The following is a 21594-nucleotide window of genomic DNA, read 5'->3' as shown; positions in this document are numbered from 1 at the left end:
GAAGGAAAAGCCTGCCTCTTCCGTGATTTGGAGAGGTTTAATTCACTGGGAAACTGCATTTGGTTGTTGTTTTAGGGATTCAGTTGTGGGCAAATCTAGGTTTTTCACTGTTTAAATGGTTAAATTGAGAAGAAATCTGTTTTCTATCATTTTTAGGGGTTTAAATTGAAAGGAGCCTCTTTGAAGAGTTCCATCAACAGGGGCCCTCATGAGGAAAACAGTGTCGAAAAGTCCCAAAAATATTATTTCTTCACGGAAAACCAGTGACGGGAACAGGAAGCCTTTTGGGGGGTTAAACTGAGGGGAAATTACATTTTAAAAATTTAAATTGAGGCAAGATCCTCCGTTTGAAGGGTTTAAATTGAGGGAACTTCCATGTTTTTCACTATTGTTTTCTTTTGAGGGAAAACCCTTTTTATCCATAGAAAGGGAACCACTTTTTCAATGTTTAAGGGTTAAATTTTTTTCCCATCACTTTAAAGGGTTAATTAGAGGGCTTCCCTTAATTATGAGGGAAAATGGCAGGAAACGTGAGGCGGAAAAGGGCGGGAAAACGTGAGGGGGAAAGAGCCAGAAAATGTGAGGGGAAAATGGGGAAACCTGAGGGGAAAAGAGTGGGAAAACATGAGGGGAAAAGGGTGGGAAATGTGAGGGGGAAAAGGCAGGAAAATGAGGGGAAAAGATCGGGAAAATGTGAGGGGAAAATGGGGAAAGCTGAGGGGAAAAGAGTGGGAAAACTTGAGGGGAAAAGGGTGGGAAATGTGAGGGGGAAAAGGCAGGAAAATGAGGGGAAAAGATCGGGAAAATGTGAGGGGAAAATGGGGAAACCTGAGGGGAAAAGAGTGGGAAAACGTGAGGGGGAAAAGGGGCAGGAAAATGTGAGGGGAAAAAAGAGCAGGGAAAATGTGAGAGGAAAAGACGGGCAAATGTGAGGAGGAAAAGGCAGGAAAATGAGGGAAAAGAGTGGGAAAACGTGAGGGGGAAAAGGGTGGGAAATGTGAGGGGGAAAAGGCAGGAAAATAAGGGGAAAAGATCGGGAAAATGTGAGGGGAAAATGGGGAAACATGAGGGGAAAAGAGCGGGAAAACGTGAGGGGGAAAAGGCAGGAAAATGAGTGGAAAAGAGCAGGAAAATGTGAGGGGGAAAAGGGCAGGGAAATGTGAGGGGGGCAAAAAGAGCAGGGAAACGTGAGGGGAAAAATGGTAGGAAATGTGAGGGGGAAAAGCAGGAAAACGTGAGGAGGAAAAGGCAGGAAAATGAGGGAAAAGAGTGGGAAAACGTGAGGGGGGAAAAGGGTGTAAAATGAGGGGAAAAGATCGGGAAAATGTGAGGGGAAAATGGGGAAACCTGAGGGGAAAAGAGCGGGAAAACGTGAGGGGGAAAAAGAGCGGGAAAGATGAGGGGAGAAAAGCAGGAAAACGTGAGGGGAAAAAGGCAGGAAAATGAGGGGAAAAGAGTGGGAAAAGGTGAGGGGGAAAAGGGTGGGAAATGTGAGAGGGAAAAGGCAGGAAAATAAGGGGAAAAGATCTGGAAAATGTGAGAGGGAAAAGGGGCAGGGAAATGTGAGGGGGAAAAAGAGCGGGAAAACCTGAGGGGAAAAAGAGCGGGAAAACGTGAGGGGAAAAATGGAAGGAAATGTGAGGGGGAAAAGCAGGAAAACGTGAGGGGAAAAAGAGTGGGAAATGTGAAGGGAAAAAGGAAAAAGAGTGGGAAACATGAGGGAAAAAAGAGCAGGAAAACGTGAGGGGAAAAGGATTGAGAAAAGGTGAGTGGAAAAGGATTGAGAAAACATGAGGAGAAAAGGCCGAGAGTCCCTCAGCCATCCAGGCCCTGCTGGACGCACCAAAACCACAGACACAATTCTGCCTTTTAAATTTTTTTTTTAATTGTTTTTTTTTTTTTTAATTTTTCCATGAAAAATACAAAGAGTCGAGTCCAGGGCTGAGGGCCGGGGCAGTCCCGGTGCCCTCCGAGGGGTCCCGCGGTGCCGCAGGGGGGGTCCCCGGGCACCTTTTTTTGTCCCCTAATTTGGGCCCCCCAAAAACGGGCCGGGGCTGAGGTGGGGACCCCTTATTGCTACAGAATTGGGGGTCCCCTGGCCCCCCTCCCCAAAATTCCATTGCTGGAAGAGGGGGTGGGGGTCAGAGTTTGGGGGAGGGTGATGGCGGATCTGGACACGGGGTCGCTCCTAAATATTTATATTAATAATAATTAAAACTACAAGAAGCTTCACACAGGCACGACACAAAAAAACCAGGAGCTGGGGTGGATTTGGGGAAGGGGAAAAAGAGGGAGTACCAGGATTAGGGAAAAGCAGGGAAGAATAGGAAATAAATTGGAAATAAATCACTGAAAAGTGAGAAATTATCCCGACGGCGAAGGGAAAATAAATAAGAATTGCAATAATAATAATAATAACAATAATAATAATAATAACAATAATAATAATAGCAACATCAATAATAATTAAGAATAATTAAGAATAATTAAGAAGAAGAACAATGATGAGGAGTACGGGGGAACTCAGGGTTTTTGAGGTGGGGTTCCGCCCTTTTTTTTTTTTTTTTATTTGGACAGGAGGCTCCAAGTGGCCAAAGCTCCAGCAAGTGGAGCAATTTGGGGCAAAAAATGCCCATTTTGGAGAATTTGGGAAGGGAGGGGGGGGAAGTGTGGCAAGACACCTCCCCTCCCTCCCAGTTTTGGGGGTACCAGAGGAATCCCTGGAATTTTAAACCCCCCAAAACTTGCCTTGATCACTCTTGGGGTTCACAAGCTGCTTCTGAGGAACTTGGGGAGCACAAAAGAGGCTCTCACCCCCTCTGCAAAGGCGATTTTGGGGGGTTTTGGGGGGGATATTTTTAATATTCTGCTATAAAAATAGATGGATTTGGGTCCGTGGCTCCTGAGGCGCCACCACGCCCCTCCTTACCTGACAACGGGCAACACATCTAATTAAACACATGATTAATTAATCCTTATTTTTGTTCTTTCTTCCCCCAAAAAATTCCTCCCCCAGAAAATTAAGGAAAAAAAAAAACATGGAAAGAAGGAGAGAGCGAGAAGACGCCCCCTGCCCCCTCCCCTGAGTCCTGGATGGAGGGAATTGGGGGGCACAGCCCCCACCTGGACACACCTGGATCAGCTGAGGGAGGGGCACAGCCCCCACCTGGACACACCTGGATCAGGTGAGGGAAGGGCACAGCTCCCACCTGCACACATCTGGATCAGATGAGGGAAGGGCACAGCTCCCAGCTGGACACATCTGGATCAGGTGAGGGAAGGGCACAGCCCCCACCTGGACACACCTGGATCAGGTGAGGGAGGGGCACAGCTCCCACCTGCACACATCTGGATCAGATGAGGGAAGGGCACAGCTCCCACCTGGACACACCTGGATCAGGTGAGGGGGGGGCACAGCCCCCACCTGGACACACCTGGATCAGGTGAGGGAGGGGCACAGCCCCCACCTGGACACATCTGGATCAGGTGAGGGAGGGGCACAGTCCCCACCTGGACACACCTGGATCAGGTGAGGGGGGGGCACCGCTCCAGGTGGTCCGGCCACCGCCGGAGTGGTGGGGTCTGGGGTCCCTGGGGGGGTCCCAGGTGTGTCCACAGTGTGCTGGGGAGGGGTCTCCAGGCTCTCCAGTGCCCTGGAGCACCTGGAGGAGTCCTCAGCATGCCCAGGTGAGGGTGTCCAGGTGTCCAAGTGTCCGGGGTGTGTCCTCAGTGGCCGTGGAGGGGGGGTCTGGGGTCTCCACGGTGCTCATGGGGTGGGGGTGTCCCCTTGGGGAGGGGTCTCCAGGTGTGGGGGGTGTCCCCTTGGGGAGGGGTCTCCAGGTGTGATTCCCTCCATCCTGAACACCCAGGATGTCCTTGGTGCCTAAATTTGGGTTCTCCATGGTGCTCATCTGGGGAACCTTGAGATCTCCAAGGTGTGTTTGATGCTCTTGGGGTGGGGGAAAATCCTCGAGGTGCTCATGGCAGGGGGAAATCCTCGAGGTCTCCATGGGGCTCAGAAGTTGGGGAGTGTCCCCTCAGGGGGGTCTCTGGACACCCAGGATGTCCTTGGTGCCGAAATTTGGGTTCTCCACGGCGCTCCTTGAGATCTCCAGGACGTGTTTGATGCTCTTGGTGTGGGGAAAATCCTCAAGGTGCTCATGGCAGGGGGAAATCCTCGAGGTTTCCATGGTGCTCATGGGGTGGGGTGTGTCCCTTTGAAGGGTCTCTGGACACCCAGGATGTCCTTGGTGCCTAAATTTGGGTTCTCCATGGCGCTCATCTGGGGAACCTTGATGTCTCCAGGACGTGTTTGATGTTCTTGGGGTGGGGAAAATCCTCGAGGCGCTCATGGTGGGGGGAAATCCTCGATGGGGCTCAGGAGTTGGGGGGTGTCCCCTTGTGGGGGGGTCTCTGGACACCCAGGATGTCCTTGGTGCCTAAATTTGGGTTCTCCTTGCTCTCCATGGCGCTCATCTGGGGCACCTTGAGATCTCCAGGACGTGTTTGATGCTCTTGGGGTGAGGGAGGAATCCTCAAGGTTTCCATGGTGCTCATGGGGTGGGGGGTGTCCCCTTGGGGGGTCTCTGGACACCCAGGATCTCCTTGGTGCCTAAATTTGGGTTCTCCATGGCGCTCCTTGAGATCTCCAGGACGTGTTTGATGCTCTTGGGGTGGGGAAAATCCTTGAGGTGCTCATGGGGGTGAGGGGTGTCCCCTTGGGGAGGGGTCTCCAGGTGTGGCTCTCTCCATCCCAGGATGTCCTTGGTGCCTAAATTTGGGTTCTCCTTGCTCTCCATGGCGCTCCTTGAGATCTCCAGGACGTGTTTGATGCTCTTGGCGGGGGAAATCCTTGAGGTCTCCGTGGTGATCGTGAGGGGCTCAGAAGTTGGGGAGTGTCCCCTTGGGGGCTCTCTGGACACCCAGGATGTCCTTGGTGCCTAAATTTGGGTTCTCCACGGCGCTCCTTGATGTCTCCAGGACGTTTTTGATGCTCTTGGGGTGGGGAAGAATCCTCGAGGTGCTCACGGAGGGCTCATGGGGTGAGGGGTGTCCCCTTGGGGAGGGGTCTCCAGGTGTGTTTCTCTCCATCCTGAACACCCAGGATGTCCTTGGTGCCTAAATTTGGGTTCTCCTTGCTCTCCATGGCGCTCATCTGGGGCACCTTGAGATCTCCAGGGCGTGTTTGATGCTCTTGGTGTGGGGGGAATCCTCGAAGTGCTCATGGGGGAATCCTCGAGGTCTCCGTGGTGATCGTGGGGGGCTCAGGAGTTGGGGAGTGTCCCTTGGAGGGGTCTCCAGGTGTGTTTCCCTCTATCCTGAACACCCAGGATGTCCTTGATGCCTAAATTTGGGTTCTCCACGGCGCTCCTTGATGTCTCCAGGACGTGTTTGATGCTCTTGGGGTGGGGAAATCCTTGAGGTGCTCATGGTGGGGGGAAATCCTCGAGGTCTCCAGGTGCTCAGGGGATGGGGGTGTCCCCTGGGGGGGTCTCTGGACACCCAGGATGTCCTTGCTGCCTAAATTTGGGTTCTCCTTGCTCTCCATGGCGCTCATCTGGGGCACCTTGAGATCTCCAGGACGTGTTTGATGCTCTTGGGGTGGGGGGAAATCCTCGAGGTCTCCGTGGTGCTCAGGGGGTGGGGGGTGTCCCCTTGGGGAGGGGTCTCCAGATGTGATTCCCTCCATCCCAGGATGTCCTTGGTGCCTAAATTTGGGTTCTCCATGGTGCTCATCTGGGGCACCTTGAGATCTCCAGGATGTGTTTGATGCTCTTGGTGTGTGGGGGGAATCCTCGAGGCGCTCATGGTGGGCTCAGGGGGTGGGGTGTGTCCCCTTGGGTGGCCTCCAGGTGTGATTCCTTCCATCCTGGACACCCAGGATGTCCTTGGTGCCTAAATTTGGGTTCTCCTTGCTCTCCATGGCGCTCATCTGGGGCACCTTGAGATCTCCAGGGCGTGTTTGATGCTCTTGGGGTGGGGAAAATCCTCAAGGTGCTCATGGTGGGGGGAAATCCTCGAGGTCTCTGTGGTGCTCAGGGGGTGGGGAGTGAACCCTTGGAGGGGTCTCTGGACACTCAGGATGTCCTTGGTGCCTAAATTTGGGTTCTCCACGGCACTCCTTGAGATCTCCAGGACGTGTTTGATGCTCTTGGGGTGGGGAAAATCCTTGAGGTGCTCATGGTGGGAGGAAATCCTCGAGGTCTCCATAGTGCTCAGAAGTTGGGGAGTGTCCCCTTGTGGGGGGGTCCCTGGACACTCAGGATGTCCTTGCTGCCTAAATTTGGGTTCTCCTTGCTCTCCATGGCGCTCATCTGGGGAACCTTGAGATCTCCAGGACGTGTTTGATGCTCTTGGGGTGGGGAAAATCCTCAAGATGCTCACGGGGGAATCCTTGAGGTCTCCATGGTGCTCACGGGGGGCTCAGGAGGTGGGGGTGTCCCCTTGGGGAGGGGTCTCCAGGTGTGATTCCCTCCATCCTGAACACCCAGGATGTCCTTGATGCCTAAATTTGGGTTCTCCATGGCGCTCATCTGGGGAACCTTGAGATCTCCAGGACGTGTTTGATGCTCTTGGGGTGGGGAAAATCCTCAAGGTGCTCATGGAGGGGGGAATCCTTGAGGGGTGATCACGGGGGGCTCAGGAGGTGGGGGTGTCCCCTTGGGGAGGGGTCTCCAGGTGCGTTTCTCTCCATCCTGGACACCCAGGATGTCCTTGGTACCTAAATTTGGGTTCTCCTTGCTCTCCATGGAGCTCATCTGGGGAACCTTGATGTCTCCAGGACGTGTTTGATGCTCTTGGGGTGGGGAAAATCCTCAAGATGCTCACGGGGGAATCCTTGAGGTCTCCATGGTGCTCAGGGGGTGGGAGATGAACCCTTGGGGGGGTCTCTGGACACTCAGGATGTCCTTGGTGCCTAAATTTGGGTTCTCCTTGCTCTCCACGGCGCTCATCTGGGGCACCTTGAGATCTCCAGGACGTGTTTGATGCTCTTGGGGTGGGGAAGAATCCTTGAGGCGCTCACGGAGGGCTCAGAAGTTGGGGTGTGTCCCCTTGGGGAGGGGTCTCCAGGTGTGATTCCTTCCATCCTGGACACCCAGGATGTCCTTGGTGCCTAAATCTGGGTTCTCCACGGCGCTCCTTGAGATCTCCAGGACGTGTTTGATGCTCTTGGCAGGGGAAATCCTTGAGGTCTCCGTGGTGATCGTGGGGGGCTCAGAAGTTGGGGAGTGTCCCCTTGGGGGCTCTCTGGACACTCAGGATGTCCTTGGTGCCTAAATTTGGGTTCTCCTTGCTCTCCATGGCGCTCCTTGAGATCTCCAGGACGTGTTTGATGCTCTTGGGGTGGGGAAGAATCCTCAAGGTGCTCATGGGGGAATCCTTGAGGTCTCCATGGTGCTCATGGGGGGCTCAGGAGTTGGGGGGTGTCCCCTTGGGTGGTCTCCAGGTGTGATTCCCTCCATCCTGGACACCCAGGATGTCCTTGCTGCCTAAATTTGGGTTCTCCACAGCGCTCCTTGAGATCTCCAGGACGTGTTTGATGCCCTTGGTTTGGGGAAAATCCTCGAGGCGCTCACTGGGGGCTCCCTGAGCCTCCCCACCCCCCTCCACACTCACCTCACACCCCCCACCACCCCCCATCAGCCACCCCCTCCCCAACCATCTCCAGACCCTCACGCCTTGTGCTGCTTGGTGGTCTTGAAGGACACCTGGAGCACGCGCTCTCCCAGGCGATACCCGTTGAGGCTGGCGATGGCCACGGCCGCCTCCTCGTAGTTGGTCATGGTGACAAAACCAAACCCTTTGCACTTGTTGGTGGCGAAGTCCCGGATCACCTTGACGTTGGTGACGGCGCCGAAGGGCCCGAAGAGCTGCCACAGGACGCTCTCGTCCGCCTCCGGGGCCAGGTTGTAGACGAAGATGCACCAACCCGCGCCAGGCGTCCCCAAGCCCACCCCGGCCAGCGCCGGCACCGCCTCGATGGCCAGCGGGGAGAACCTGGGCAGCAGCGACAAGGGGCTGGCCTGGGGTCACTGGGGAGCTCCTGGGGGTCCCCTCCCCTGGGCTGGGGGTGGCATTTGGGGAGGGGGTTTGGGGGGTGTTACCTTTTCACGCCGTACGCCACGTTCAGCAGGTTGTCGAGGCTGGAGGGGACAAGGGGGTGTTGGCATGGGGGTGTCCCTGCTCCCAGGGGGGTCCTACACCTGTGCCCACAGCCCCAAATCCGCCCTCTGAGGACCCCTCTGAGGACCCCCGGGAGCCTTGGGGGTTTCTGGTCCCTTCCTCGGAGCGTGCTGGGACCCCCAGTGCCTCTGTTCCCAGGGGTCCCAGCCCCTCCAGGACCCCCATCCCCAGCCCCTCAGACCCCCCAGGACCCCCATTCTCAGCCCCCTCAAGACCCCTGCCCCCCATTCCTAGGGACTTCCCACCCCTCCAACCCCCCAGGACTCCCAGGCCCAGCCCCCCAGACCCCTCAAGACCCCTGGCCCCCATTCCCAGGAATTCCTCATCACTCCCCAGGACCCCCATTCCCGGCCCCCTCAAGACCCCTGGCCCCCATTCCTAGGGACCTCCCATACCCCCCAGCACCCCCATTCTCAGCCCCCCAGACCCCTCAAGACCCCTCACCCTCATTCCCAGGGAGCTCCTAGCCCCCCAGAGCCCCCAGGACCCCCATGCCCAGCCTCCTCAAGACCCCTGACCCCCATTCCCAGGGACCTCCCAGACCCCCCAGGACCCCATCCCCAGCTCCCTCCAGACCCCTGGCCCCCATTCCCAGGGATTCCTCATCCCCCTTCAGCCCCCCCAGGACCCCATTCCCAGCCCCCCAGCTCCCTCAAGACCCCTGACCCCCATTCCCCTGGACCTCCCAGACCCCCAGTCCCCCAGGACCCCCATTCTCAGTCTCCAGCTCCCTCAAGACCCCTGCCCCCATTCCCATGGACCCCCCAGGACCCCCAGCCCCCTCAAGACCCTTACCCCCCATTCCCAGGGACCTCCTTGCCCCCATTCCCAGGAATTCCTCATCACCCCCAAGCCCCCCAGGACCCCATTCTCAGCCCCCCAGCCCCCTCAAGACCCCTGCCCTCCATTCCCAGCCCCCTCAAGACCCCTGCCCTCCATTCCCAGCCCCTTCAAGACCCCTGACCCCCATTCCCAGCCCCCTCAAGACCCCTGCCCCCCCATTCCTAGGGACCTCCTTGCCTCCCATTCCCAGGGATTCCTCATCCCCCTCCCCACCCCCAGGACCCCATCCCCAGCCCCCTCTAGACCCCTACCCCCCATTCCCATGAATTCCCCACCCCTCCCAGCCCCCCCCAGGACATCCCCCCGTCCCCAGCGCTTTTCCACCCCTCCAGACCCCCACTCCCATTCCCTCCCCACCCCCCAGGACCCCTCCCCAGCCCAGGACCCCCCAGGACCCCCGTCCCTCACCGGAATCGCTGCGGGGGCGGGTGCAGGGTCCCGTAGCGCCGGGCTCCGGGGCAGAGGCTCAGCAGGGCCCCCCCCGATTTCTGCCCGGGGGTGTTGGCGAATTTCACCGTGATGGGCTCGGCTGCCCCGAGGGGTTTCTGCCCGTGCAGCCCCCGCACGGCCTCCTCGGCCTCCACGCGCTTGTCGAAGCGGATAAACCCGACCCCCCGGGACACACCTGGGCAGGTGGGGCAGGGATCAGGGACACGGCCCGTGCCCCCCTCACCCACTCAGGGGGTCCCTGTGCACCCCACGGGACACACCTGGGCAGGTGGGGCGGGGATCAGGGACACGGCCCCTGTCCCCCTCACCCCCTCAGGGGGTCCCTGTGCACCCCCCGGGACACACCTGGGCAGGTGGGGCAGGGATCAGGGACACGGCCCCTGTCCACCTCAGGGGGTCCCTGTGCACCCCCCGGGACACACCTGGGCAGGGGGGGCGGGGATCAGGGACACGGCCCCTGCCCGTGCAGCCCCCTCAGGGGGTCCCTGTGCACCCCCCGGGACACACCTGGGCAGGTGGGGCGGGGATCAGGGACACGGCCCTGCCCACCCCACGGGGAAAATCCCTGTGCACCCCCGGGACACACCTGGGCAGGGGGGGCGGGGATCAGGGACACGGCCCTGCCCACCCCACGGGGGAAATCCCTGTGCACCCCCGGGACACACCTGGGCAGGGGGGGCGGGGATCAGGGACACGGCCCTGCCCACCCCACGGGGGAAATCCCTGTGCACCCCCGGGACACACCTGGGCAGGGGGGGCCGGGATCAGGGACACGCCCCCTGCCCGTGCAGCCCCCTCATGGGGTCCCTGTGCACCCCCCGGGACACACCTGGGCAGGGGGGCGGGGATCAGGGAATGCCCCCTGTCCCCCTCACCCCCTCAGGGGGTCCCTGTGCACCCCCCGGGACACACCTGGGCAGGGGGGGCGGGGATCAGGGACACGGCCCTGCCCACCCCACGGGGGGGGATCCTGTGCACCCACAGAGCCTAAAGGGAGGGATGGGTGACCCCCACAAGGGGGTCCTACACCCAGAAACCCCCAAAAACCCCCCAGAGCCCCCCAGGACTCATTCCCAGGACCCCCCAGAGCCCCTCAGGACTCATTCCCAGGATATCCCATCCCCCAGACTCATTCCCAGAGGTGTCCCACCCCCCAGAAAACCCCATGGCTCCCATCCCTAGAGATGTCCCACCCCCCAGAAAACCCCAGGACTCATTCCCAGGGATGTCCCACCCCCCCAGAGACCCTGAGACTAATTCCCAGAACCCCCCACACCCCCCAAGAGCCCCCCAGACTCATTCCCAGGAATGTCCCACCCTCCGAGAGCCCCCCAGACTCATTCCCAGAACCCCCCAGAGCCCCCCAGAGGCCCCAGACTCATTCCCAGAACCCCCCAGGACTCATTCCCAGGGATGTCCCACCCCCAGAACCCCTTAGACCTCATTCCCAGGAACCCGCAGAACCCCCCAGACTCATTCCCAGAGCCCCTCAGGACTCATTCCCAGGATATCTCACCCCCAGAACCCCCCATGGCTCCCATCCCCAGGAATGTCCCGCCCCCCAGAATCCCTTAGATGTCATTCCCAGGACCCCCCAGAAACCCCCAGACTCATTCCCAGAACCCCCCAGACCCTCCTAGACCTCATTCCCAGGACCCCCCCAGCACCCCCCACCATTCTCCCATCACCCCCAGAATCCCCAAGACTCTCAGCCCTCCCACCCCAGTGAACACCCCGCCCTCCCAGGTGAGCACAGCTGGGCACACCTGGGCACACCTGAACACACCTGGGCACACCCAGACACACCTGAACACACCTGAACACACCTGAGCACACCTGGGCACACCCAGACACACCTGAGCACACCTGGCCACACCTGGACACACACCTGAGCACACACCTGGGCACACCTGAACACACACCTGAGCACACACCTGGGCACACCTGAGCACACCTGGGCACACCTGAGCACACACCTGGGCACACACCTGAGCACACACCTGGGCACACCTGAGCACAGCTGGGCACACCTGGGCACACACCTGGGCACACCTGAGCACACACCTGAGCACACACCTGAACACACCTGGGCACACCTGGGCACACCTGGGCACACCTGGGCACATACAGACACACCCTCACACACCTGAGCACACCTGGGCACACCTGGGCACACACCTGGGCACACCTGAGCACACACCTGGGCACACACCTGGCACACCTGAGCACACACCCAGACTCACCTGTGACCTGGTCCACCAGGATGCGGGAGGTGATGATTCGGCCGTACTGCGAGAAGAGCTGCTCCATCTCCTGCTGGCCCATGGCGCGCGGCAGCCCGCTCACGTACAGGTTGGCGTCGCGGATGGAGGCCGAGCTGGGCCGGGCGTACGACACCTGGGGACAGGTGAGGGCTGGGGAGAGCCGGGGGGGGACAGGGGGGGACAGCCCAGGGGGTTCCAGACAGCCCAGGGGGGTTCCAGACAGCACAGAGTGTCCCCTACACCACAGTGTCCTCTAATGATCCCACACTGTGTCCCCTACACCACACAGTGTCCCCAAGTGATCCCACAACTCCCAAAGTGATCCCACCCAGTGTCCCCAAAATGATTTCACAACTCCCAAAATGATCCCACCCAGTGTCCCCTTCACCACACAGGGCCCCCAAAGTGATCCCACAACTCCCAAAATTATCCCTCACAAGGCCCCCAAAATGATCCCAAAACTCCCAAAATGATTTCACAATGTCCCCAAAATGATTTCACACAGTGTCCCCAAAATGATCCCACACAGTGTCCTCTCCACCACAGAGGGCCACAGAATGATCCAACAACTCCCAAAAGAATTTCACAATGTCCCCAGAATGATCCCACACAGGGCCCCCAAAATAATCCCACAACTCCCAAAATTATCTCACACAGTGTCCCCTCCACCACACAGTGTCCACAAAATGATCCCACAGCTCTCAAAATAATCCCACAACTCCCAAAATGATTTCACACAATGTCCCCAAAGTGATCCCACACAGTGTCCCCTACACCGCACAGTGCCCTCAAAATGATTCCATGACTCCCCAAAGTGACCCCACACAGTGTCCCCTACACCACCCGGTGTCCCCAAAGTGATCCCACACAGAGCCCCACAAAGTGATCCCACAACTCCCAAAGTGATCCCACCCAGGGCCCCCAAAATGATCCAACAACTTCCAAAAGAATTTCACAATGTCCCCAAAGTGATTCCACACAGTGTCCCCAAAATGATCCGACAACTCCCAAAGTGATCCCACAACTCCCCAAATGATCCCACACAGTGTCCCCAAGTGATCCCACAACTCCCAAAGTGATCCCACCCAGGGCCCCCAAAATGATTTCACAGTGTCCCCTCCACCACACAGTGACCCCAGAATGATCCCACAACTCCCAAAGTGATCCCACACAGTGTCCCCAAAATCATTTCACACAGTGCCCCAGAATAATCCCACAACTCCCAAAGTGATTCCACACAGGGCCAGAGAATGATCCCACTGCTCCCAAAATTATTTCACAATGTTCTCAAAATGATCCCACACAGTGTCCCCAAAATGATTTCACAGTGTCCCCTCCACCACACAGGGCCCCCAAAATGATGCCACAACTCCCAAAGTGATCCCACAACTCCCAAAATGATCCCACACAGGGCCCCCAGAATGATCCCAGACAGTGTCCCCTCCACCACACAGTGACCCCAAAGTGATCCCACACAGTGTCCCCTACACCACACAGAGCCACAGAATGATCCCACAATTCCCCACATGATCCCACAGCTCCCAAAGTAATCCCACACAGTGTCTCCAAAGTGATCCCACAACTCCCAAAGTGATCCCATACAGAGCCCCCAAAATGATTTCACACAGAGCCCCCAAAGTGATCCCACAGAGTGCCCCCAAAAATGATCCCACAACTCCCAGAATGATCCCACAGCTCCCAAAGTGACCCCACAAGTCCCAAAATTATCCCTCACAAGGCCCCCAAAATGATCCCAAAACTCCCAAAATGATTTCACAATGTCTCCAAAATGATCCCACACAGTGTCCCCAAAATGATCCCACACAGTGTCCTCTCCACCACAGAGGGCCCCCAAAATGATCCCACACAGTGTCCCCAAAATGATTTCACACAGGGCTCCCAAAGTGATCCCACACAGTGTCCCCTCCACCACACAGTGTCCTCAAATGATCCCACAGCTCCCAAAGTGATCCCACCCAGTGTCCCCAAAGTTATCCCACAACTCCCAAAATTATTTCACACAGTGTCCCCAAAATGATCCACAAGCTCCCCCTGTCCCCATAAGCCCCCCAGGTGCCACCCCCATGTCCCCAGGTGCCACCTCCATGTCCCCAGAAGCCCCCAGGTGCCACCCCCCTGTCCCCAGAAGCTCTCAGGTGCCACCCCAATGTCCCCAGAACCCCCCCAGGTGGCACCCCTGTGTCCCCAGGTGCCACCCCTTGTCCCCAGGTGCCACCCCCGTGTCCCCAGGGCACCTTGATGGTCTTGGTCTGCAGCTTGAGGCCGTTGAGGGCCCCGATGGCCCTGTCGGCGTCCCCGGCCTCCACGTAGTTGACAAATCCATAACCCAGGCTCTGTCCTGGGGCAGCATGGCACTGTCACCAGGGTGGGGGTGGCCCTGTCCCCTGGGTCACATCCCTGTCCCCACCCTGTCCCCAAAATCCACATCCATCCCACCAGTGTCCCCTCTGTCCCCATGGATTTGTGTAGGGACAGGGACACCGTGGTCATGGTGGCACTGAGGGGACACCAGTTGTCCTTGTCCCTGGTCACAGCCCATCCCTGTCCCCTGTGTCCCATCCCTGTCCCCTGTGTCACATCCCTGTCCCCATTCTGTCCCCAAAATCCACGTCCATCCCTCCAGCAGGTCCCTGTCCCCTGTGTCCCCATGGATTTGTGTGGGGACAGCCACACTGCTCATGGTGGCACTGAGGGGACACCAAACTGTCCCTGTCCTTGGTCACAGCCATCCCTGTCCCCTGTGTCCCATTCCTGTCCCCTGTGTCCCCATGAACATGTGGGGACAATGTGGGGACAGGGACACTGCTCATGGTGGCAGTGAGGGGACACCAAACTGTCCCTGTCCCTGGTCACAGCCATCCCTGTCCCCTGTGTCCTCATGTCCCCTGTGTCCCATCCCTGTCCCCTGTGTCCCCATGGACTTGTGGGGACAGGGACACCTTGGTCATGGTGGCACTGAGGGGACACCAAACTGTCCCTGTCCCTGGTCACAGCCCATCCCTGTCCCTACTGTCCCATCCCTGTCCCCACAGCTCCCCGTGTCCCCTCTCCCCGTGTCCCCTGTGTGTCCCACACCTCACATCCCCCACAGGTGCCACCTGTGTGTCCCCGTGCCCTGTCCCCTCTGTCCCCTGTGTCCCCGTGCCCTGTCCTCGTGCCCTGTGTCCCCGTGGATTTGTGTGGGGACAGGGACACTGCTCATGGTGGCACTGAGGGGACACCAATTGTCCTTGTCCCTGGTCACAGCCATCCCTGTCCCCTGTGTCCTCATGTCCCCTCTCCCCATGTCCCACCCTCCATGTCCCTGTCCCCTGTGTGTCCCACACCTCACATCCCCCGTGCCCTGTCCCCTCGTGTCCCCTCATGTCCCCACTGTCCCCTGTGTACCGGTGCCCTGTCCCCACTGTCCCCACTGTCCCCTGTGTCCCCGTGCCCTGTCCCCTCGTGTCCCCGCTGTCCCCGCTGTCCCCGTGCCCTGTCCCCGCTGTCCCCTCGTGTCCCCCCTGTCCCCGCTGTCCCCTCGTGTCCCCGCTGTCCCCGTGTCCCCGCTGTCCCGTGTACCGGTGCCCTGTCCCCACTGTCCCCACTGTCCCCACTGTCCCCACTGTCCCCATGTACCGGTGACCTGTCCCCACTGTCCCCGCTGTCCCCTCGTGTCCCCCCTGTCCCCACTGTCCTCGCTGTCCCCGCTGTCCCTGCTGTCCCCATGCCCTGTCCCCGCTGTCCCTGCTGTCCCCGTGCCCTGTCCCCGCTGTCCCTGTGTGTCCCCGTGCCCTGTCCCCGCTGTCCCCGCTGTCCCCCCCGTCCCCACTGTCCCCGTGCCCTGTCCCCGCTGTCCCCGCTGTCCTCTCGTGTCCCCCCTGTCCCCGCTGTCCCCGTGTACCGGTGCCCTGTCCCCTCGTGTCCCCCCTGTCCCCGCTGTCCCTGCTGTCCCCTTTGTCCCGTGTACCGGTGACCTTGTCCCTGACGAGCTTGCAGGACTCGATGTCGCCGAGGCTCCCGAAGAGGCTCCTCAGCTCCTCCTGGCTCATGGACTGCGGCAGGTAGTTGACGATCAGGTTGGTTTTGCTGTCATCTGTCACCGGGGGGGGACCCGGGGGGGCCCCGTTGGGCAGCGCTGCCGCCACCCCCGGGCCTGGCACGGCCACCACGGGGACAGCGACGGGGACAGGGCCACAGGCCGAGGGCCCCGCGGGGCTGGGAGCCTGCGACTCCACCGAGCTGAGGATCTGCTGAGGGGACAGCGGGGTCACAGGGGGGACATGGGGACAGCGGGGTCACAGCGGGGTCATGGGGACAGCGGGGTCACAGCGGGGTCACAGGGGGGTCACTGTGGGGACATGGGGACATGGGGACATGGGGACAGGGACAGGGCCACAGCCCGAGGGCCCCGCGGGGCTGGGAGCCTGCGACTCCACCGAGCTGAGGATCTGCTGGGGGGACAGGGGGGTCACAGCGGGGTCACAGGGACAGCGGGGTCACAGGGGGGTCACTGTGGGGACATGGGGACATGGGGACATGGGGACAGTGAGGGGACAGCGACAGGGACAGGGCCACAGCCCGAGGGCCCCGCGGGGCTGGGAGCCTGCGACTCCACCGAGCTGAGGATCTGCTGAGGGGACAGCGGGGTCACAGCGGGGTCACAGAGGGGACAGGGACAGCGGGGTCACAGCGGGGTCACAGGGAGGGGACAGGGACAGCGGGGACATGGGGACAGGGACAGTGAGGGGACAGTGAGGGGACAGCGGGGTCACAGGGGGGACAGGGAGGGGACAGGGGGGTCACAGGCGGGACAGGGAGGGGACAGGGGGGTCACAGGGGGGACAGGGGATCACTGTGGGGACATGGGGACAGTGAGGGGACAGGGGTGTCACAGGGGGACATGGGGACAGTGAGGGGACAGGGAGAGGACGGGGGGGACAGGGACTTGGGGACAGTGAGGGGACAGGGACGGGGACGGGGGTGTCACTGCAGGGATAGTGAGGGGACAGGGACAGCAGGGACATGAGGACAGGGATGGGGACAGGGGGTGTCACAGGGGGTCACTGTGGGGACAGTGAGGGGACAGGGACAGCAGAGACATGGGGACAGGGACAGTGAGGGGACAGAGACAGTGAGGACATGGGGACAGGGACAACGGGATTATGGGGGTGGTGAGGGGACAGAGACAGTGGGGACGTGGGGACACTGAGGGGACAGACAGAGAGGGGACACTGAGGGGACATGGGGACAGGGACAGTGAGGGGACAGGGGGGTGACTGTGGGGACAGGGAGGGGACAGAGACAGAGAGGGAGCAGGAACAGGGGGGGGACAGAGGGTGTCACAGGGGGCTCACTGTGGGGACGTGGGGACAGGGAGGGGACAGTGAGAGGACAGGAACAGTGAGGGGACAGGGGGGTCACTGCGGGGACAGTGAGGGGACAGAGACAGCGGGGACATGGGAACATTGAGGGACATGGGGACAGGGACAGGGACGGGGACAGGGGGTGTCACAGGGGTGTCACAGGGGGTCACTGTGGGGACATGGGGACAGTGAGGGGACAGGGTGTGTCACAGGGGAGTCACTGTGGGGATGGTGAGGGGACAGGGACAGCGGGGACATGGGGACAGGGGTTCACAGGGGGGACAGTGAGGGGACGGGGACAGTGAGGGGACATGGTGACAGTGAGGGGACGAGGGTGTCACAGGGGGGTCACTGTGGGGACAGTGAGGGGACAGACAGAGAGGGGACAATGACAGCAGCATCATGGGGACAGCAGTGGGACAGCGGGGACAGCGACTTGGTGAGGACGGGGAGGGGACAGTGACAGTGAGGGGACAGGGGGTGTCACAGGGCGTCACTGTCGGGGCGTGGGGACAGTGAGGGGACAGGGACAGCGGGGACATGGGGACGGACAATGAGGGGACAGTGACAGCAGCATTTGGGGACAGCGGGGACAGCGACTTGGCGAGGACGGGGAGGGGACAGGGACACGCCGGGACGCGGGGACAGCGGGGGGCGGAGCCACCGCACGGAGGGACAGCGACACGGACAGTGACAGCCCGGGTGGGGCCATGGCGGGGCGGGGGTGACAATTGGGGACAATCCCCCCATTGTGCGGCAGCGCCCCCGCCCCTCCCCCCCTCCCCAGCAGCGGGTGGGTGACAATGGCCCTTTGTCACCGCGCGATGGGGACACCCGGGGCCACCAGCCACGGTCCTGGGGGGGGGGAGGCGACAGCGGGGACAGCGCCACACGTGTCGTGTGTGACCCCCACCCCAAATGCAGGACTGGGGAGGGGTCCCCGCCCCTCCCTCGCACGCGCTGTCCCCGCAGGTGCCACACGCGTGTGACGCGCTGTCCCCAAGGTGGGGGGGGGGGGGGACAGGAGGAGAAAAAGGGGAGGGGGGGGTGGGAATTTGGGGAGGGGGTTTGGGGATGAAGGGATGGAAAATTTGGGTGGGGGTCCCCGCCATCGCCATCCCCCCGTTCCTACCGTCACCATCGCGTCGCCGAGGGGGGGAAATTGGGGCGGGGGGCGGCGGGGGGGGCCCCGCACGGCCCCGAGGGCTCGGGGGGGGCCCGGGGGGGGTCCCGGGGGTCGCTCCGGGGGTCGCGGCGGCTCCGGGAGCTGCGAGCGGCGGCCCCGTTCGGTCCTTTAAACGTCCTTGGGCGGGCGCGGGGGGCGGGGCCCCCCCAAAAACCGCCCCCCACCCCCCCACAACCCCCCCCTCTCCGAGATGGTTCCGTCCGTGCCCCCCCCTCCCATCAGCAAGGTGGGTGCGACCGCCCCCCCCCCCAAAAAAAAAACCAGAGATGGGTCAGCCCAGCCCCCCCCCAAAAACAGAGATGGGTCAGCCCAGCCCCCCCCCAAAAAACAGAGATGGATCAGTCCAGCCCCCCCCCCCAAAAACAGAGATGGATCAGCCCAGCCCCCCCCCCCAAAAACACAGAGATGGGTCAGCCCAGCCCCCCCAAAAAAAACAGAGATGGGTCAGCCCAGCCCCCCCCCCCAAAAACAGAGATGGGTCAGCCCAGCCCCCCCCCCCAAAAAAACAGAGATGGGTCAGCCCAGCCCCCCCCCCCCAAAAAAAACCAGAGATGGGTCAGCCCAGCCCCCCCCCAAAACAGAGATGGGTCAGCCCAGCCCCCCCCAAAAACAGAGATGGGTCAGCCCAGCCCCCCCCAAAAACAGAGATGGGTCAGCCCAGCCCCCCCCCAAAATAAAGAACCAAAGGAGGAAGAGCCGCCCCCTCCAACGGGGAATTGGGGGGGGGAGACCCCTGAGACCCCCCCGGGCCCGCCCAGGGGAGGAGGAGGAGGAGGAGGAGGAGGAAGGGCAGGGAGGATGGAGGAGGAGGAGGAAGGAAAGGAAGAGGAGGAGAAGGAGGAAGAGGAGGGAGAAGGAAGAAAAGAGGGAATGGAGGAGGAAGAGGAGGAGAAGGAGAAGGGGAGGAAGAGGAGGATGGAGGAGGAGGAGGAAGGGCAGGGAGGATGGAGGAGAAGGGGAGGAAGAGGAGGAGGAAGGAAGGAAGGAGAGAAGGAAGAAAAAGGGAATGGAGGAGGAAGAGGAGGAGGAGAAGGGGAGGAAGACGAAGAGAAGGAGGATGGAGGAAGGAGGAGGAGGAAGAGGAGGAGGAGGAAGGAGAGAAGGAAGAAAGGGAATGGAGGAGGAAGAAAAGGAGGAGGAGGAGGGGAGAAAGAGGAGGATGGAGGAGGAGGAATAAAAGGACGAGGAAGAGGAGGAGAAGGGGAGGAGGAGGAGGAGGACGAAGAAGAGGAGAAGGAAGAAAAGGAAGAGGAGGAGGAGGAAGGGGAGGAAGAAAGAGGAGGAGGAAGGAGAAAGGGCAAGGAGGATGGAGGAGGAGGAGAAGGAAGGAAGGAGAGAAGGAAGAAAAAGGGAATGGAGCAGGAAGAAGAGGAGGAGGGGAGGAAGAGGAGGATGGAGGAGGAGAAGAGGAGGATGCAGGAGGAGGAGGAAGGGCAGGAAGAAGAGGAGGAAGAGGAAGGAAGGAGAGAAGGAAGAAAAAGGGAATGGAGGAGGAAGAGGAGGAGGAGAAGAAGGGGAGGAAGACGACGAGAAGGAGGATGGAGGAGGAGGAGGAAGGGGAGGAAGAAAGAGGAGGAGGAAGAAAAGGAAGAGGAGGAGGAGGAGAAGGGGAGGAGGAAGAGGAGGAGGAGGAAGGAAGGAGAGGAGGAAGAAAGAGGGAATGGAGGAGGAAGAGGAGAAGGAAGGAGAAAGGGCAGGGAGGATGGAGGAGGAAGAAGGGGAGGAGAAGAGGAGGATGGAGGAAGAAGGGAACGAAGAAGAGGAGGAGGAGGGTGATGAAGGCCGGGCCCAGCCCCGCCGCGGTTTCAGCACCGCGGACAGCGCCGCGATCCGACCCGGCTGCCCCCGAGCGGGAAATGGGGCGGGGGTCCCAAAACCCCCCCGGGGGTCCCCCACAACCCCCGAAATGGGGCGGGGGTCCCCAAAACCCCCCGGGACCCCCCCCACAACCCCGGAAATGGGGCGGGGGTCCCCAAAACCCCCCCGGGACCCCCCCCACAACCCCCCCGGGACCCCCCCCCCAACCCCCGAAATGGGGCGGGGGTCCCCAAAATCCCCCCGGGACCCCCCCCACAACCCCCGAAATGGGGCGGGGGTCCCAAAACCCCCTCGGGACCCCCCCCCACAGACACGGCAGCACGAAAAGTCCCGACTTTAATGAATTTGGGGAGGGGTCCCCGAAATGTCCCCAAGCCCCAGGTGTGTCCCCAGGTGTCCCCAGGTGTCCCCAGGTGTGCAGGGGGGGGTGACAATAATAAATAAATAAATAATAAATAAATAAATAAATAAATAAAAGGTGGGGAGGGGTCACCTGTGGGGGGGGGGAGGGGACACACGAGGGACACCCCCGAGATTGGGGAGGGGTCCCAGGGAGGGGCTCAGGTGCTCGGGACCCCTCCCCAGGTTGGTTCTTCTTCACCTCCAGGTGCGGCCACGGGTACAGAGGGGGGGGCTCAGGTGAGTCTGGGGGGGCTCAGGTGAGTCCAGGTGAGTCTGGGGGGGCTCAGGTGAGTCCAGGTGAGCTCAGGTGAGCTCAGGTGAGTCTGGGGGGGCTCAGGTGAGCTCAGGGGGGCTCAGGTGAGTCTGGGGGGGGGGCTCAGGTGAGTCCAGGGGGGCTCAGGTGAGTCCAGGTGAGCTCAGGTGAGTCCAGGTGAGGAGGGGGGGCTCAGGTGAGCCCAGGTGAGTCTGGGGGGGCTCAGGTGAGTCCGGGGGGGGCTCAGGTGAGTCCAGGTGAATCCAGGGGAGGGCTCAGGTGAGTCCAGGTGAGCCCAGGTGAGTCCAGGGCGGGCTCAGGTGAGTCCAGGTGAGCTCAGGTGAGTCCAGGGGGGCTCAGGTGAGTCCAGGTGAGCTCAGGTGAGCTCAGGTGAGTCCGAGGAGGGGCTCAGGTGAGTCCAGGTGAGTCCAGGGGGGCTCAGGTGAGCTCAGGTGAGCTCAGGTGAGCTCAGGTGAGTCCGGGAGGGGCTCAGATGAGTCTGGGGGTTCTCAGGTGAGCCCAGGTGAGCTCAGGTGAGTCCAGGTGAGTCCAAGTGAGCCCAGGGGGACTCAGGTGAGTCCAGGTGAGCCCAGGTAATCTCAGGTGAGCCCAGGGGGGGGCTCAGGTGTGCCCAGGTGTGTCCAGGTGAGCTCAGGTGAGTCCGGGGGGGGCTCAGGTGTGCTCAGGTGAGTCCAGGTGAGCCCAGGTAAATCGAGGGGGCTCAGGTGAGCTCAGGGGGGTCTCAGGTGAGCCCAGGTGAGCTCAGGTGAGTCCAGGGGGGGGCTCAGGTGAGTCCAGGTGATCCCAGATGAGCTCAGGTGATCTCAG

The 21594-nt window shown here is 60.7% G+C and overlaps 2 protein-coding genes and 1 long non-coding RNA gene across 3 annotated transcripts; 1 reads left to right on the top strand and 2 right to left on the bottom strand.

Moving 5' to 3' along the window:
• Positions 1–1863: 1863 nt before the first annotated feature.
• On the bottom strand, positions 1864–6605 carry LOC117009511. Its single transcript, XM_033083752.1, has 8 exons — positions 6543–6605; positions 5942–6323; positions 5709–5734; positions 5406–5520; positions 4392–4520; positions 4108–4120; positions 3808–3926; positions 1864–3774 (listed from the first exon to the last, which is right to left on the bottom strand). Exons 1-8 carry the CDS (start codon positions 6601–6603, stop codon positions 3675–3677), a joined length of 945 nt encoding a protein of 314 aa, XP_032939643.1. The 5' UTR covers positions 6604–6605; the 3' UTR covers positions 1864–3674.
• On the top strand, positions 4515–7618 carry LOC117009512. The gene is made up of 4 exons (XR_004420488.2): positions 4515–4691; positions 5423–5620; positions 5995–6678; positions 7448–7618. It is a non-coding gene; the product is annotated as an uncharacterized LOC117009512 (long non-coding RNA).
• A 25-nt stretch (positions 7619–7643) lies between these two features.
• Positions 7644–16033, bottom strand: ELAVL3 (ELAV like RNA binding protein 3; the record flags this gene model as incomplete). The annotated part of the gene is made up of 6 exons (XM_033083684.2): positions 7644–7998; positions 8106–8144; positions 9436–9652; positions 11721–11874; positions 13997–14100; positions 15712–16033. Coding segments are annotated over 6 exons (1161 nt in total), but the record flags the coding sequence as incomplete, so codon positions are not given.
• Positions 16034–21594: the final 5561 nt, after the last annotated feature.

The sequence above is a fragment of the Catharus ustulatus genome, chromosome 33, assembly GCF_009819885.2.
Source record: "Catharus ustulatus isolate bCatUst1 chromosome 33, bCatUst1.pri.v2, whole genome shotgun sequence".
Lineage (NCBI taxonomy): Eukaryota > Metazoa > Chordata > Aves > Passeriformes > Turdidae > Catharus > Catharus ustulatus.
The sequence above is the reverse complement of the archived record's forward strand: the minus strand, read 5'-3'. Positions and strand labels throughout refer to the sequence as shown.

Coding starts and splice junctions, on each gene's coding strand:
- LOC117009511 (XM_033083752.1), bottom strand. CDS start 6,603: ATGAGCACCTTGAGGATTTTCCCCACCCCAAGAGCATCAAACACGTCC. Junction 6,324..6,542: donor CACGTCCTGGAGATCTCAAG/GTTCCCCAGATG, acceptor GGAGATCTCAAG/GTTCCCCAGATGAGCGCCAT. Junction 3,775..3,807: donor CCCAAGGGGACACCCCCCAC/ACCTGGAGACCC, acceptor GGGACACCCCCA/CCCCATGAGCACCGTGGAGA.